This window comes from Magnolia sinica, chromosome 8, assembly GCF_029962835.1.
Source record: "Magnolia sinica isolate HGM2019 chromosome 8, MsV1, whole genome shotgun sequence".
NCBI classification, from domain to species: Eukaryota; Viridiplantae; Streptophyta; class Magnoliopsida; order Magnoliales; family Magnoliaceae; genus Magnolia; species Magnolia sinica.
In genome coordinates this window covers 31,955,309-31,974,190 of record NC_080580.1, presented here as the reverse complement: position 1 = coordinate 31,974,190, position 18,882 = coordinate 31,955,309, and the positions used below count along the sequence as shown (strand labels likewise).

General features: G+C 38.6%; 1 protein-coding gene across 4 annotated transcripts; it reads right to left on the bottom strand.

The window, feature by feature from the left end:
* Nucleotides 1–694: 694 nt before the first annotated feature.
* Nucleotides 695–17,275, bottom strand: LOC131253189 (uncharacterized). Of its 4 annotated transcripts, none has more exons than XM_058254069.1 (5): nucleotides 17,101–17,275; nucleotides 16,909–16,956; nucleotides 13,898–14,107; nucleotides 4,575–4,684; nucleotides 695–1,171 (listed from the first exon to the last, which is right to left on the bottom strand). In XM_058254069.1, the coding sequence occupies exons 4-5, from the start codon at nucleotides 4,669–4,671 to the stop codon at nucleotides 975–977; spliced, it is 294 nt and encodes a 97-aa protein (XP_058110052.1). In that variant the 5' UTR covers nucleotides 4,672–4,684; nucleotides 13,898–14,107; nucleotides 16,909–16,956; nucleotides 17,101–17,275; the 3' UTR covers nucleotides 695–974. The 4 variants fall into 4 exon arrangements, with proteins under 4 accessions (XP_058110052.1, XP_058110051.1, XP_058110053.1 ...); XM_058254068.1 differs by having other exon boundaries at nucleotides 13,898–14,045; XM_058254070.1 differs by lacking the exon at nucleotides 16,909–16,956 and having other exon boundaries at nucleotides 13,898–14,045.
* Nucleotides 17,276–18,882: the final 1,607 nt, after the last annotated feature.

Below are 18,882 nucleotides of genomic sequence, written 5' to 3'. Positions count from 1 at the left end.
CCCAAATTCCTCACACTTATCATCCAACAATGTGTACGGTTCATCATGTGCTTTCTCGCTTTTAATTTCATATCGCCATTAAATCCAAATGATGCTTTCTGATATCTGGGGACATGCTCGGTTTCGCTATTAGATACATTTCATTGATGATGTTAGTAGATCTACATGGTATTTTTCATAGGTTTAAATTGAACATTGAGAATATCTTTGAGTACATAATCAAAAGCATTCAATGCAGTGAATAAACGAAAATCAAAACATTTCTTGAAATACATGGGCATTACTAACTGTTTCTCGTCCTCATACCCATGAGCAAACGGTCTCGTTGATTCTCTATGGTGGGCAATGCACCTGCCCCACCTTTTATGCCATTCAATGCTGTTGTTTTTCTCATTAACCATCTACCTTCTTCAAGCACACAGCAAATATTTCTCAGTGCAATTTTTCACTAATGCACCAATGACAATTGGGTCAGCAATTTGGACAGTATGGATTGTCATACAACTATGCAAAGTGTATAGTTGAAGAGTCACCACCATTTTTCAAATGGTACTGAGCTGAGCCTGATGAGACCCTCTCATTTGATCAGACAATATAGATAATTGATCATCCGATAAATGAGATTTGGGGTCCACATGATCCCCATGCAAGAGATGGGGATTGTTGCTCCGTAGAATCACTCTCACAAAGGAAATACACGAGGAAGAGTTCTCAAATGGAATTAAAACAGGGAAATGACATTGGTTCCTATGTTTTCTAAGTATACATTCCTCTCATACCTAAATATTTCGTGACGCAATCCGGAGAAGGATAAAACATTCAGCTAGTGTGGCTAAATAAAATCCAAATGGACGTTTTGCAAATCAAACAGACAAGATAGGTGCAGTTGATATTAATTTCAGTTATAGGCAACAATAAATCGTGACAACATTTGTATAAGCTCTTACTCTTCTTTGTCATGGGCTTCGGTAGGATCAATCCCTTTTCTTTTCTGCAGATTGGCTAATGCTGGCCTTGGCATCAGCCAGGAAGGTGGGATCCGGCCGATGCTCATTGTCCGAAGGCTCCTTCACTGCCATGATGATGTAGAACGTGATAACTAAATTCACTGATATGACAGCAAGAAATCCACTCAATAGCGTCAGCGAAGAAGATGATAGTTGGCTCGAACCTGTTCCAAAAGAATCACTCTTGCTTGTGAAAAAAATATCCATTTTTGCTATTTGTCTTATATGATCCTTGGAAAGAGTATTACGCATGATTGCCTCAGTTTGTCAATTTGTACAAGTGGGGTCAATGGCTTGATCTGACAGATCCCACAATTGATGGACAGAAATTACTCAATGGCTTATCCCAAACCCCTTCCATTTGAGGCCTGAAAATAGACAGGAAAAATAAATACAGAAACGGTCCGTATTCAATTGAGTAGAAAGGACAAGCATGAGATATCCCCATTCTTCCTATCTGGGAGCTCTTCAGATCATGGTCTATCCATGGCAGAACCCAACAAATAAATGATCTGGATGCCAGAACAATAGATCCCACCTGTACAAACTGAAAAGCTGACAATCTATGCATATCCTTCTGTGGAGGATCATATAATCCTTGAGAAGTAAAATTGAATTACAAGATAAACCAAAATTCTCAATAAGACGATCCTATGGTTAACCAAAAGTCCAAGTCATGACCACGACGAAAGCTTGAAAAAAGAAAGAAAGTAAAGAAAAGAAAAGAAAATTAATAGACTAGAATAGATAAGGCAGGAAGAAAAAATAGACTGGTACACTGTACCAGTACCAGTGTACCACAACAATCAGTCAGCTACTGCAGCTACATATGTAACTGCTAGCTTGCATGCACCCCTAATGCAACCATAAATTCCAAGCTGGTGTGTATTTGGGACATCCGCGCTGTGCAGAGGTGGGTCCATGCAGATGACAGTGCCAAAGTCCACTCACCAGGCGGGGCCCATGTGTATGTTGAATTTGGAAAATTGATCCTGTTTAGACCATCCTTTTTTTTTTTTTCTTTTTTTTTTTTGACAATGTGCAACCCACATAATGAATTGACCAACCTCGTCTTTGGGCCAAGTCACCGACGCTGTGGGTCTGACCTGATGCATGGCTCAGATGTCCTAGAAGCATTCCAGGTCACCTATGGAAATACAAGCACGCTTAGTGAAGGTCCCAACCTTCATCTTTGACACATAGATGAACTCCGGAGATGCACTTGAACATCTTGTCTTCATGGAGATTGCGTTGTGTTAAAAATGAGACCCAATCCAATGTGCATTTAGTAACAGTTAGTATATGGTATCAACCACATTACATGTAGAATTGCCAAACATGCCAATCGATCTGGACCATCCAACTGCCATTACAAGGATGGACATTAAAACTTGTACCAATTAAATGTTTCTAACTACTTGAACTAGAGATGCTATTTTTCTAGACTATAACACTTATCTGGACCATCAAAGAAAAGCTGCGATGGTTTGCTTAGTTATGAACTTTTTTAAAGGCATTATGTTTAGTTGACCTTCCTATCAGCATGACTTTATTTTTTTTCTTTTTCTTTTTTTTTTTCAAAAGATGAAAGATATTATTAAAATAAAAAAGGAGAATATAGAGGCCACAATCATTCAAGTTGGCCACAATAATTATTAAAAAAAAAAAAAAAAAAACCCATGAGATTTAGGTAAGGTTCATCCACGCATTGGTCAACAAATTGGATAGACCACAATCATCACCAAAACACACCAATGAAGGATTTGTATGGTTGATACCATTCGCTAAATAGTATAGGATGTTGGACCCTAAACCCAAAAAACATATAATATCAGGGTGACCTCTCATTCATAAAAATTTCTAATATACGAAGTACCTCACACTGAACTAGTTGATGAAGTCAAACCAACAAACTTAAGAGAAAAACCTTGCCAATCTTTAATGCTCTAACAACTTTGGGAGCGCAGTAAGAAAAGTATTAAGCTTTCACACATAGCATTGTTCAAGTAGAAAGTACACTCATGAAACATGGAATAGACACTTTCAATCATAGAGAAAGAGGCGTGGCCCTTGTTTAGTTCTGTAAGCCTTTGCTTCTGTGAGCCGTTTTATTCTTTCCATGCTCTACTTTTAATTGGTGGATGCATTCCACATCATGTTGTTACTTTTGATATGCTTTGCCAAGTAGGTCAACACACATGGACACTACTGGGAATTTCATGTCAAAAGCTTCGCGAAAAAAAAAAGGCCTAGGAATAGAGACCCTCATTAATTTAACAAATTGGCATTTTTTTGGATCCTCCATATATTTGTATGGAAGGCAAAACAAAAGATTTTCTTCAAGAAAACAAAAGAACATTACAATAGATACATGGAGGAGCTCACAAAAAGGACCCCTGGTACATGCTACAACAAATAGACCCATCGTTTAAAAACATGAAACTCAACTCGACTTGACACTTGAGTCAGGTCATCTAAAACTCGGGTGAGTTTCTCCAAAACTCGTACAAGTTTTTCCGAGTTTTTCTCAGTATTATTAATTATTAAATATGTGAAAGTACAAATAATACCAAGTTGTGCCAAGTCGAGTAGAGTTTCTTAAAAAAATAAATAATTAATTACAAGCTTTTAGTCGGTTAGGGGTTTTCTCATGTTTTGATGGAGTCATGACTAGGTCAAAATTTTCTAGAGTCGGTGAAAACTGGTTGATTCGAGTAAGACTCAAGCAGGTCAAGTTTTTTTGAGTTTTTAACCTATAAATCAAGGTACGCAGAAATGGTTACATAGTGGCTGTTGCGTAACAGTAACAATGGCCAACGTTATGCATTACGACCGTAATTGCCATTATAGGAAAAAAAAAAAAAAAACGAAGCCCAAAAACGGGCATAATTGCCCCATAATGTTCTGTCATGAGGCCAATACAGGGTTTTTCAAAAAAAAAAAAAAAAAGAGCCGTAACAACCATTATGGCCTGTATTGTAACAGTACACCATTATCAATGCTGAATACCGTGATAGGAATACGCAAAGAAACTACAATGATGTAAAAGGTGAATCCCTAATCCAATGGACAGTGTTGTCCCAAATATCTTTAATTTTATTTTTGCAATGACCTCCCATTCATTGCTCAAAAGCATAACAAAATTCTCCTTTGAATTGAAGTAACAAGCGTGAGTTTGGAAACTACCACAATTATCTAGAAGACAGTTGCTTCCATCATCACCATCATAATATCATAGCCTTGTCCCAGCTATTTGGGGATCAACACAACCATTTCTTCCATCTGGAAGAAGAAATCTATTCCATGGCTTCATATTGGATTTGTTGATCATATAAGGGGACATGTTAACAAAGAGCTCAATTGCATTACATGTATTGTGCTATTGGATGAAGAATTAATACTTTTTTAAGATCTGAATTAGCTTAAATGAATGGCTGTTGAAATCCATTTAAAGCCTAAACTAAAATGGGTTGAGCTTAAAGATTAGCATCATAGAGCAATACAAGTTGCCGTCATGATGGATAGATAATGAATGTGTACCACCATTGGTAGAACGAGAAAGCTTACCAGGAAACACATGATGGTTAAACCCATATAAGATCACAATTGGGGTTATCCACATAAACATCGATGCAAAGAAGAACTTTCTTACCACTCCCGCCATGACCACTATCTACCTGCGATGAAACGAAATAACATCATAAAAACACAAATATTGTTGTATGACATTTTCAAAAGTTGTGTGTGTGTGTGTGTGTGTGTGTGTGTGTGTGTGAGAGAGAGAGAGAGAGAGAGAGAGAGAGAGAGAGACCATGTGGTGCAAACAACAGAAGGCAACATCGACGAAAGAGGATTGGTATTTGGGGTTCAGCTTATTGTCATTGCAGCTTGGCAAAAGTTCAACAACCAACAGCCTACCTAACATCCAGCTTCCTTCACCCAGGCAAGGCACAGGGTGGTGCAAGTTGGTATGAGGCATAGTAATAATGAGATCCATATGCCCGATATTCAGTAGGACTTTATAGGGAGTTAGAAGTTTGTTAGATCAACTCCATGACAATAGTGAGCCTTCCCGTTAACAAATATAAGTGGACTGAAGAATCCAAATACGAACTTTCATGAGCTACTGTCAAATGCACCTCTGATGCCCCAGCATAGATGAAAAACATCTAGACTGCTCGTCAGATAACACTTGAATTAAACCGAAACAAATGATCCTTTGGGTTCCTTAGAATCTTACGATGTGAATGCATGGGTAAGTCCTCAGATCAACAGTCCGTTCACATAAGCTACGATTAGATTGTTTCTAAGAAATCGATTTATAGTCCTAGGATCTCGTAGAGATGTCTAAATGGAATTGATTTACCTGATCTAAAACTAAACAGTTGTATTAACGTGAATTCTAAGTAGGTATGGTATAAATCGGATTTAATAGTTTCTAGGATTGTCTAATTGTAACCTAAAAATTCATTTTATAATCCGGTGGTTGGATTAAGGAAATCAAGTGTTAGAGCGATCGATAAAATGTTGCGGATTTGATGAACAGTGGATCTCACAATTCAGATTTCCAAATCTAAGATGAATGATTGGATTGATCTATCCAGGAGATGGAAATCTTGAAAATAGATTTCTACATCAAAGTGGAGGTCCATCTTAAATAATAACGGATGGATAACTTGATATATGGATGGGGATTGCTTTCAACGGTTGGATTGATACCAGAATGAGCGTGAGTGTTTGCTTAAGTTAGCTCTGTATTTATACTAAGTTAGGTGGCATGGTAACACCCGAATACTAAAAAGTACGGGGTGTTACAGTAGTAGACCTTCTACCTACCATGAGAATTAGTTTTACTTTTAATGTGTAAGATCTAGTACAATACAAGGGTCCTGCTACTTTACCTTTTGATCCATCCACATACCCTCCCACAAACCATGACCTAGTCCCAAATCCATGGCCCTTACCTGACCAATCATCCGAGCCATTACCACCTTTACCTTCCTTGCCTACTCGAAGCGAACAGATAGAAGACATACTGGATACACAAGCAGTTTCCACTCGACATGGAAGCACAGGCCGATCTCCAACAGTACGTGGATTACAGAGGACGAGCTACAACATTTAGATCCAGACATTTTGAAGCGCTACAGGAGTTTTATTCCGCCAGAGGCGAACTCTTTTCAGGCGAGGAGAGTTGATGAGGACATCACGTTACGCATACTCTTATGTACATATCAGAGGAAGAAGCGGGTCACGCCGATTTGCCTGTGGCTAGGTGAGTACCTGTGATCGTGCTGAAGACCACATGTGCATGTGCAAGCATCTGGAAGACATCATACTGGGAAGATGCACACAAGCTGATTTATGAAGTGATCCAGACCATTGAATCGGAGGGACGCGGCGATTGGGCTCTTAGATCGCATGAATCACATGATTGGGCCATTGATCGTTAATCATCCACATTAGTTTTAGACTATATCATATTTTAGGATTTAGTTTTTTATTATTTTATATTTGTACGCATTATGAGTGTTTAGTTGATTTTATTTAGCCTATGGCTATTTTCGTTAAAGTTCAAAAGACAGCGATTTTTGTAATTTTTGAAACTTCTTGAATCTATAAAAGAGGAGGGCGTGTGACCTCTCCCTCATTGAATTTCGTAATTTATAAAAAATAAAAATTAAAAATAAAAATTAAAAAAAAACTATTGCTTTCTTCTCCCATCTTCATGCGATTTGAAGATACTTACATGGATTTGGAAGGAAGATTAGTGTGAGGCTAATCTTCATCAACAGAGGTGCAAGGTCTCCATATATCCCCACACCATCTTCTCTTTTCTTACCCATCTAAGTATTTGCTTCGGATTCTTAATTCTCTCATCTCAAACCCAACTTTCCCATACCCGTCCACAATCCAAACCTTAACCGACCCAAACTCATCCTCCCACACCACACGTGTGAATCCCACCTACACCTTTTGGTTTCCCACCATCATTATCAAAACTCCTTTCTTCCATCCCCGAAACCATAACCCTAAACCTAAATTGTATCCCCACACCATCTTCTCTTTTTTTACCCATCTAGGTATTTGCTTCGGATTCTTAATTCTCTCATCCCAAACCCAACTTTCCCATACCCGTCCACAATCCAAACCCTAACCAACCCAAACTCATCCTCCCACACCACACGTGCGAATCCCACCTACCCCTTTTGGTTTCCCACCATCATTATCAAAACTCCTTTCTTCCATCCCCGAAACCATAACCCTAAACCTAAATTCTCAATTTCCTCCTTTCCTAAATTACCAAAATCCTAATTTCACCCTAGGTTGTATTAGGTTTCCTATTTTAAAATAGCCTATATCATATGCTAATTGCACGTCCCTAAATCCATTAGATCCTAGTTTCTTTTTATTTAATGATATTGAGTTACGAAGTTGGTACCTTAGGTTAGGATTATGCATGATTTTCTTTTGATTTTCATGATATTTGTGATAATTATAGCGATGTTTGTGTTTTTTTGGTTAAATATCTTAATTTGGCTATTTGATCTCACATGTTACTTAGTTCATGCATCGATCTTACATCAAATGTCATCGCCACAGGCTTGATGTTGTAGTCGGATGGGAATGGAGGCTTCAGTTGTATGTAGGCTTCGAACCCAGCTCGATTTAAATAACTTAAAGAGGGTTAAGGAATTTGGTACCCATCGAAACTCCTATCCCTTAGGCTCCGCATGAATTTGGTAATCCCAGTTCAGCTAGAACATTGGGTGTGTGACAAAATTGTAGTGCGCCACCTCCCTTACACGATTTTAGATGAATCACAACTGAGTGGGATCCACTGGTACTCCCGATCACACTATCCAACCCCTAGGGTAATCCAGACCCTTGATCAATAAGGCCCACCTTATATAATTCTTACAAATTCATCATTGTTTCATAGGCTAATCTAAGCCACGACCACCCCACACATGCATAAGGTGAACATTCTTGCCTCGGATCATGACTTCTATGGTGATTAAATCTCAATGCAATAGGAAAAATAATTTAATCATTAATTCTATTATTATTAGACATCAGTACATGAAACATCGCCATAAGTTTCTATTGCATTTTGAAACTCCCACTTGGATGTCTATAATTAATTTTATGACTGAAGTTCTTTATTTCATTGGGATAATTGCATAAAAGACAATAAAAAATCTCAATCCCTAATGTCGGATCGATCCTAAAATAATTGGATTTAATCATCATCACTATGTAGAAAGAAGCAAAGGTGCCAAAAAAAAAAAAAAACAAATGGAGGAATAAAGCATTAATCAGATATGCCCAAAAATCAGGTGGGCCACACAATCAGGAACAATGTACAACCATTAATGAAATCTCTCGATCTGGTGGTGTGGTCCACAAGGGTTTTGGAATGGCCTAATTCCATGTAGAGTGCACACAATAAACTAGTAGGATGGCACACAAAACATCCCTGACCAAAGGGGAATTTGCAAATGATAGTTGTCTAGAGCATGCATTGTTGGATAAGCCCATTGAGCACGAATGATTGTTCATCTTTTATAAATCAACGCCCTTGTGTTGTATCTGCTAAGTTTTTCCTTTTTAATAAGTCATATTTCAAACTTCAAAAAAATTGTTTATAAACACAAGAATTTCACCTTTGACTCGAAATATGTCATTCTTAATCATTACTTTCGTCCTGAAAGCCAACATGACAGTACCGAAGTCTTGTGTTGTTATCCTATCTACTAAGGGAAAAATGCGATATAGATGAATAAAAAGAGATGATGCAACCAAATGGCTGCACAAGCCGATTGATCAATATTTGAAGAATCCAACCATTCAACTGTCTTGATTGATGATCTGGACTAGATTTGTAATTTGATGATCAATATGATGAGATCAACAATCAAGTTACATTGTGGAGCTAAGAGGATCAATCAAATGGTTATGGTATTATTATGGTCTGGAGCTAATGGTCTTCGAACACTAGACATCATTCACACAGTCAAATGATCCTGCCTTTGGACAAGGTTTGAACAGGTATTTGCGGCAACTCCTTATTTTTTATATTATCATCTGGTGCACCTTCACCATTTCTCCAATATTGGAACACCAAAATTGCCAGAGGATTAAAAGAAGTAATGGAAGACCAAAAAGCTTGTGGCATGTCAAAACCAGGAATGTTTTGTCTCACTAAACTAACAAAAACTCCCCCCAAAATGGAAATTGAGGACTGGTTTTCTTGATGCATTTTCTACATATTTGTGATTATAATTGATTGATTACATGTTTAGGACATGTTTTCTTAATGCGTTTTTCCCCCAAAAAGGAGGAATGCAACTTACAAGCACCCATTTGTAAACACCAAGCACAAGTGCCCCAAAAGTGCCAAGAGCACCTGTGAGATCCTGGTTGCATGTGTGCCCCACATTGTGTGACACAACCAAAATCTCAGTCAATCAACCCATCAGGTGAGACACATGTTTGTTGAATGTGTACCATTTTTTTTATATATATATATATATATATATATATATATATATATATATATATATATATATATATATATATATATATATATATATATATAGATAAGCCCTTTTTTTGGTATGTCTGGCCAACCTAAACGAGTGGAACGGAGTTTTTTTTTTTTCAAGTTGGAGCACATTCACTATTGTGGCTTACTGATGGATGGCACGGATCTTCCACGTGTGCCACATTGGAACACGTCGGGCATATGTTTTTGGAATTTTCCGAGGGCTACAATTAGTATTCTACTTCTCAAAATTATCCTAATTCCCTCAGAAAAACTTGCATAACATGTGCAACTTTGTCATATGACATTTGTGTTGGAAGCTTTATAAGAACAGTTCATAGATTTTCCTAGAATAGCATAATAGAAGTTACATGAGTCAATGAGAGTTATAATCAACCAAACAAGTTCTAATTGCCCCCTGCTTTAACCAATTGACAGAAGTTAAGCCAAGCAGCCCCATCCAATATCAAATTGTTTGCCTTGTTTGTTTCTACAAATAGGAGATCTGGTCTAAGAATGTTATGGAAATGTAGCCAATTGGGGTTTCTATCATATGCTTTTCTAGTCTAAAAAAAGGTAACAAAGTTTAGTCTCCCCTTCATGGCAATTATTCTTTGATCTTGTATTTATTCATTTGCATCCTTAACACACATCAAACTAAAGTAAATGAATGTTTTGACATAAATCATTCATGCTCATGCATGATTTAATAACAAGTCATTTGCCACCCTGCGGTTGCTTTTCGTTGAAACTAGGTCTGAGGAATTCTTGTATCATGCATGATAGTCACATTTCCTCCATGGGACACATGGACACGTGAACGAGATCTGGACTGCTTGTCCACCAGGCCCAATGTGGATGGCCATAGTTGAACAGAGATGAGATTTCAGGGAAAAATTGGGATGGTCAAAAGAAAAGCACATGGAAGGTTTGCATTCAGTGTTAATGAATGCCCTCCGTTGATGTGGTTAGGATTATTCAATCAATTTTATTTTTGGCCAACTGAACATCCATGGTGTGTCCTATCTGACGAGCAGTCCAAATGTTTTTCATCTATGCTGGGGCATCAGAGGTGCATTTGACAGTAGCTCGTGAAAGTTCGTATCATGGCCAAATTCATAAGCAAGAGCGATTCTTTTGGAACAGGTTCGAGCCAACTGTCGTCTTCTTCGCTGACACTATTGAGTGAATTTCTTGCTGTCATATCAGTGAATTTAGTTATCGCATTCTACATCATCATGGCAATGAAGGAGCCTTCGGACAATGAGCATCAGTCGGATCCCACCTTCCTGGCTGATGCCAAGGCCAGCATTAGCCAATCTGCAGCAGAGAAATGGGATGATCATGCCAAAGCCCATGACAAAGAAGAGTAAGAGCTCATACAAATGTTGTCATGATTTAGTGTTGCCTATAACTGAAATTAAAATCAACTGCACCTATCTTGTCTTTTTGATTTGCAAAACGTCCATTTGGATTTCATTTAGCCACACTAGCTGAATGTTTTATCCTTCTCCAGATTGCGTCACGAAATATTTGGGTGTGAGAAGAATGTATACTTCGAAAACATAGGAACCAATGTCATCTCCCTGTTTTAATTCCATTTGAGAACTCTTCCTTGTGCAGTTCCTTTGTGAGAGTGATTCTACGGAGCAACAATCCCCATCTTTTGCATGTGGATCATGTGGACCCCAAATCTCATTCATTGGATGATCAGTTATCTATATTGTCTGATCAAATGAGAGGGTCTCATCAGGCTCAGCTCAGTACCATTTTAAATGGTGGTGACTCTTCAGCTGTACACTTGGCATAGTTGTATGACAATCCAGACTGTCCAAATTGCTGACCCAATTGTCATTGGAGCATAAGTGAAAAATTGCACTGAGAAGATAATATTAACCATTTGACTTTTCCCTTCAAATTGTACCATTTTAAAAATGGTGATGACTCTTCAACTGTACACTTGGCATAGTTGTATGACAATCCAGACTGTCCAAATTGCTGACCCAATTGTTGTCGGAGCATAAGTGAAAAATTGCACTGAGAAGATAATATTAACCATTTGACTTTTCCCTTCAAATTTGGACCACTGCATATTTTACTTTTAACCATCCATTTGATAGCTATCAATCAATGATTATTGAGATTTAGAGATATGCTCTATCCACAATGGGACCTACAATTTGAGTGGTCTGGATGTATGTTTGTGCCACATGTGAAGAGGATGAGTCAACACATAGCCATAACCTAATGTAAACATTCATAGAGAAAAATATTTGATGTGTGCTTGAAGAAGGTAGATGGTTAATGAGAAAAACAACAGCATTGAATGGCATAAAAGGTGGGGCGGCTGCATTGGCCCACCTGATATAATTCTTACAAATTCATCTTTGTTTCATAGGCTAATCTAAGCCACGACCACCCCACACATGCATAAGGTGAACATTCTTGCCTAGAAACATACTCTTCAGCAATAAAGAAGTTATAACAGAAAGACCAACCATACATAACCCAACCCAACCCTACCCTATTTGATGAATGACTGCAATCACTTACACATGTACACATGTATATGCAATGGTCATGTTTTGGTAATCAAGTGTACGCAAACAAGATGGGTTTGAATCTTAGCACTCTTTAAGCACCCAACTTTAGCCGGGTGCACTAGACAATGTCTATTTCTAAATGCTTAAGTATCAAGCTTCATAAGCTACTCAAGTTTTAAATAACTTCCCACAAATAAATTTTCAAAAAAATAATAAATTTAAAAAAAAAAAAAAAAATCACAGATTTCTAGTTCTCTTCCGTTTGTTTTTCATGGGGATTTTACCAAATTCATGGATTTCACCCTAAAACCCTAAGCCCTAAAGCGTAAAAACCTAAAACCCCAAACCCTTGTTATCCTTGTCTTCTCTCTCTCACAAGGTACTTCTCTTCTCATCTCTCTTTCTTCAACTTCTTCCTCTCTTTCTTTTCTTGTTTTAATGATTTTAAACCAACCTAGACCTAACCTACACCCAACTGAACCCAATTTCTAGCCATGAACAGTACCATGGGAACAGTGTCCATACAAACAACCCCAATTCGTGACCCCCTTGCTTCGAATCTTCGAATTCCCTCTTCCCTTTGATCCCCTTTACAAAACCCCTATATATAAATCCCAAACCCTAACCCTAACATTCTCAAATCCCAAAAGCCATCTTTCAATATGGTTTTAAGGGGTCATGTGGTAGTTTGTATTTGATATGCAATTGATATGCATTGGTAATTACCATCTCCACCAGAATCCAGCAATCCAGTCATCAAAATCACGAATTTAAGTTTGGAAATGACCAAATTAACCAAATCGAACATGTAGTGTGGAAATGACCAGATCCATGTAAAGGGTATGGATCGCTAAACATAGGCCCAATCATAAGAATGCTTTGAAAATTGAATAGAGGCCCAATCAAATGAATGGTTTGGATCACCGAAAATCAGCCCAATTATATCAACGGGATGGATTGCAAAATAGAGGGCAAGTCATACGAAAAGATTTGGATCACAGCAAAAAGACCTAGCATGAATGACCATGTATCAAGTGTCCTAAACAAAAGAAAAATCACGACTCTCAATTAAGTAGCTAAACAAATTGATAGTTTTGAACAGAAAGTCCAAAACAAGCAATATACAACTACAAAAGATTGAAGTATTCTATGGCCAGATTCATCCACTCCTAACCATTTCGCTTTCTTTCCTTTGTGCGGGTGGCAACCAAAATAAGCCACATGCAACTACAAAAGATCAAAGTATCATATGGCCAGATTCATCCCCTCCTAACGATTTCTCTTTCTTTCTTTTGTGCATGTGGCAACCAAAACAAGCCACATACAACTAAAAAAGATTGAAGTATTCTATGGCCAAATTCATCCACTCCTAACGATTTCTCTTTCTTTCCTTTGTGCATGTGACATCCAACAAGGTCTCTAAAACATTTGCTTGGATTGTTGAACAAGGGGCTTGGCACATATTAATTGATTTTGATCATTGAAAACGGCCTCAATAATATGAAGGGTTTGGATGACTAAAACAGCCCAAACAATATAAACCATTTGGTTCAAATAATATGAAGGATTTTGATCACAAAACGGCCAAAATTATGTAAAAAGTTAGATCACTTTGCATGGATTGTTGTAACATGGGCCTTAGCATGTTAGTTGATTTGGATCACTGAAAATGGCCTCAATAATACGAAGGGCGGGCACATGGGGATCACTAAAATGACGTAAAGGGTTTGGATTACTTAAAAAGAGCCAGCACTATTAGAGAGAGAGAGAGAGAGAGAGAGAGAGAGAGAGGACAATACCAGTCTTGCATCTTCAGGGTGGCTAGGGTCATGCTTGATCTGTTTCTTTGTAATATCATTCCTGTTCGGTGATATAAATACATACTGCATCATTTAGAACAGATTCTCCAAACACCAACGCATAAAGGTTCATAACTATACCAAGTTCCTGCACATAGAAAGCACGACGACATGTCAAGTGACAAATTCACAAACCTAACAAAATCTTTCCTCCAAAGAAAAGCCACGAAAGAGAGATAAGAGGCAAATTTTAGAAAAATATACCTGTTTCCAATCAAAACAGATTATTGTCAGCCCAACAAAGAGAAATTTTCAGAAACTGCCAGATTATCATTAACCCATGTATTTCCAGGTTGGACTTAGCAAACCTACTGATGAAAATGTAGCCTCTAAACAAGGGAAATTTATAATTTTGCACGAAATAAGGCTAATAAGTTTTTTATTCTTGACAAGTATTTAGGATATTTGGGACATCAAATGCTTTGAAGAAATAGTATTGTAAGTGGTAAAACCCATTTTAAAGTAAAATAACAGAATATTAGCGAACTGTATCATGATTCGAGAATTGAGAAGATAATTAATAAGCAGGCAAACAAAGCATATAAACTCCATATGTAATGAAATGAATGCTGATGGAGGTACTCTTGTAAGTTCTCTGATATGGTGCTGCCCCATAGGAGATTTCATGAGAATGGAACCAACAAGGACCAGATGCTATTTCCAAAGTATGCAAAAATCTGTACTTGAAGATGGTTGAGGAACTTGTTTGTGTTTAGTTCAAGTTGCATAAATGAGCTGATGTGACAGTGAAACACAAAGCAAGTGTTTAGAGTTGTAGACAAGATTCATGGGAGAAAATGGATTGTATGACATAATACTAAAATGTTTGCAACTTGCTCTCTAGATATTCCATTTAATTCCGTCAAGTCCACACATGTATACAGCCCTGCCTATCACACCAGTACACAATAATGTGGCATGCATGTGCAAATATCCAACCAATCATTCAGTCCAACCACACTAAGTAGATTACGTAGGCTGAAATCTAGCAGGTCTACTTAGCTTGGAAAAACATATTTTATCCATCCATTAGGTCCGGGCAAAAGATAACATTCCACACGCTAGTGTCTCTATATATGATTACATTCAATGCAATCCTTCATGTTGGACCCCTTTGTGGATGTAAATGAGGAAGAGTCATGGATACAAAGAGGCATGAGTTACCTTGCCAATCCACATATCTTCCCAAATCCTCAATCAACCCAACTCATAAAACAATCCTGCTCCTCAAAAAGCTACACCTTGCTTAACAAAAAACAGCTTGGATAAACATATTCCATCTGTCCATTAGATTCCTGAAATTCATATTCAATGAAACCTTCACCTTGACTCCTTCATGGATGTAAATGGACTAGAGACATGGAAACAAAGAGGAAAGAGTTGCCCTGCCAATCCAAGAACTTCCCAAAGCCACACATCATCCAACCTTACCTTGAAAAGGATCCACTGGAATATAAAAATTGTCCATCGACTAGGTCTGACTGTCAAGACCTGAACCTAGCAATAACCTATGCTGGTTGACTAAGTCCAGGTACAGGTACTAGGAACCAACCCGAACCCATTCCATTAGCCCTATGCCCCTATCAACAAAGTTCTCTAAGAGGATTGTTAGGCACACGCGTGGATGAGGCATGTCATCTATAAGGCATTGCATGTGTAGAGCAAGATATGGAAGTTGTCCATCAAGGTCAGACTGTCAACATATTCTCACCAAAAGATCAGGCTGATGGGCTCACCAGGTGGGCCCAATTCAATCCTTTGTTCAAGTAGTCAACTGACCTGCAAACCCAAAACAAGACTACTCCTAAAAGTCCAGTCTCGTCAAATATTGACAAGAGATCATTATTATGTGGGTTTTTCGCATTTTAGCTTTCTTTGTTTTTCATTGGGCTATGTTTTTTTTGATTTCCCTTTTCTTTTCTTTTTTGATCTCCTTTAATCCATTTGGTTCATCATCATCTAAGCCTTATATTTGGGTTCAGCTACATGAATCTTGTTCTATTCATGGTCAGCTACCAGAATCCTATTCCGCCATTCCACTCTATCGAGGACCATATCCTTAGTTAAACCCTCATCGACATACTCTTACTGCCTTCCCCCACGTCATTTTGGGCCTTCCCCTTGTCCTTTTATAACCTTCATTTTGAATCAACATTGCCAAACTATCCAAGTGTACTTCCTTTTGCCAGCCAAGTTTGCCCTGTTGGGATTTTGAGCAACCATGATCACTTGGATAAGCATTGTAGCTGATGCGAATGTAGCAGTGAAGAGCAAGATCCTGAGGAAGGGTAAGAAAGAGACGAAAGGGAAAACCAATGATGATGGATATTGGCCATCAATCAATGAAGTCGGGAGACTACATCCAGAAATGGACTTTCCTTGGCCATCCATTTGAAAAATGAATTTCGTGTACCCATTGCATCCATTGGTTAAGTTCTGCATTGCAATTTCATGGGCACATTCATGCACATGCACACACGCAAACATACACAGACCCGCACAGACCCATAGTTGCACCTGCACGACTGAGCGCACGTCCTGATGCACTACAACACGATTATGTGGGGCCCACTGTGATGTTTGCATGACAATCAATCAGTCCGTGTCAGACCCCTCATGTTCTCATTGGAGCCGAAAAATCCAGCAAATCTAGAACTACGGTGGGCCAAAAAGGTAAAATCATTCCTAGAAACACTAAAATAACGTGGTGTGTCACATCTGAATTTTGGTCATCCTGATTTTTGGGCACCAAGGAGAACATGAGTCGCATGTGATGGAGGATTTGCATCTTGGGAGAGGCCGCGCTTGGAGTAGGCAGGGATGATGGCGTTTCATGAGCGCCGTGCGTGTTGAATGCTGCCACAGATATCATACATTGAATGCTGTCAAACTACGAGAAGAAAGGGGAGAGAGAGAGAGAGAGAGAGAGAGAGAGAGAGAGAGAGTCTTACCAAAACACTCTGATTACACAACACCAAACCCTAGAAAAACCAAAATTCCTGCCAAAAGAAATCAAATCACTCGTAAACCCCTATATGTCGAACCGAAACCCTACGCAAATACAAATTTCCACAAATAACTCCAATTCCACCAAAATCAAACCCTATCACATATTTTCTAGAAACCAGAGGCGAATTGCATACCTTCCGATGCGAAATCTGAGAAACAAAAAACCTCTCAAACGAGCAGCCGATAGAAACGGAATCTCGCCGGAGATGGAGATGTGGTTTTCCGAAAATGGAAGCGAGAGAGTGGGAAATGGAATTCGAAAAAGGGTTTTAGAAATGGAAACGGATTGCGTAGTGAGTAACTCAGTGCCGCAAGGGCCTGTTTGGCCGGACCGATCCCACGGTATTAGGTGGGATGGGAATCAAGAAATATCATTATTACCCGTGGCAGGGACTGTTTCCTGTTACCATAGGGCAAGCTTAATACCTTTTTTGTTTGTAACACGGTGGTACATTGAAAGGATATACTCACCATCATTTGAAACTATTGAAAATAACACATGTGTTATATCTAAACCATTCATTTGTTTTGTAACCTCATTTTATGGCATGGGCCTAAAACTGAGGCAGATCCAAAACTTAGGTGGCCCCAAAGAATTTTTTCAACGGTAAGTATTCAATCCCCACTACTTTCTATGGTGGAGTCCACTTGAGCTTTAGATCTACCTGATTTTTTGGACCATGCTCTAAAATGATCTCGAAAAATGGGTGGACGGTGTGGATATAGCCCACACATCATGGTGAGACCTACACAACTTGCTAACATTGAGTGATATTAGCACGGACCAAAACAATTCTATCCAGCATACTTCCAAGCTTTTCCGCTCTTCCCAAGCGGAGTGGAATTGGCACAGGACCGGATGCAATTCTATCCCACCTAAGCCCATCTAATCCAGCCGGCCAAACCGGCCCTAAGCGTAACGAGGGGTCCACTGATATTTTTATATTTTATCTATTCCTCTCATTTATTTTACCGGATACGGTAAGCCTGAGTAAAAAAACGAAGCATGTCCCAAGCTCAAAATGGGCCACACCACGGAAACAGTGTCAATTGAACATTTACCGTTGAAAATTTCTTAGGGCCTGTTTGGGCGGTAGGATTAGAAGGGATTAGGTGGGATGGGATTAAAAAAACATAATTATTACCCATGGCAGGAATTGTCCCATGTTGCCATGGTATAAGGTTAATGCCATGCTTTGTTGATAATACGGTGGAACATTGAATGGATATACCCACCAGCATTTGAAATTATTGATAATAACACACGTGTTATATCTAAACCGTTCATTTGTTTTGTAACCTCATTTTATAGCATGGACCTAAAAATGAGGTAGATCCAAAACTTATGTGGCCCCGAAGAAGTTTTCAACGGTAAGTATTCAATCCCCGTTGTTTCTATGGTGGGGTCCACTTGAGCTTTAGATTTACCTGATTTTTTGGCCCATGCTCTAAAATAATCTCAATAAATGGGTGGACGGTGTGGATATAGCACACACATATCATAGTGGGACCTACACAACTTGCTAACATTGAGTAAAATTGGCACGGGACCAATGCAACTCCATTTAATGTAAATCCCAGCTTTTCCATTCTTCCTAAACAAGGAGTGGAATTGGCACAGAACCAGATGAATCCCATCCCACCTAATCCCTTCTAATCCCACCACCCAAACGCGCCCTTAAGGTCCATAGAAGTTTTGGATCAATGGAATATTTGTGTTTTCCCTTTCGTGCATGTTTTTGTGATTTTATGAACATGTTTAATGAAAAATAAACATAATTGTGGGGCTAAAAAGGTTTCAATGGTGGAAATCATTATTCCCACTATTTCCCCGTGGTATGATGCACTCTAGATTTAGATATGCCTAAATTTTGGAATCAACCCCCTTACATGAGCAGGGAAAACATTCACGGTGA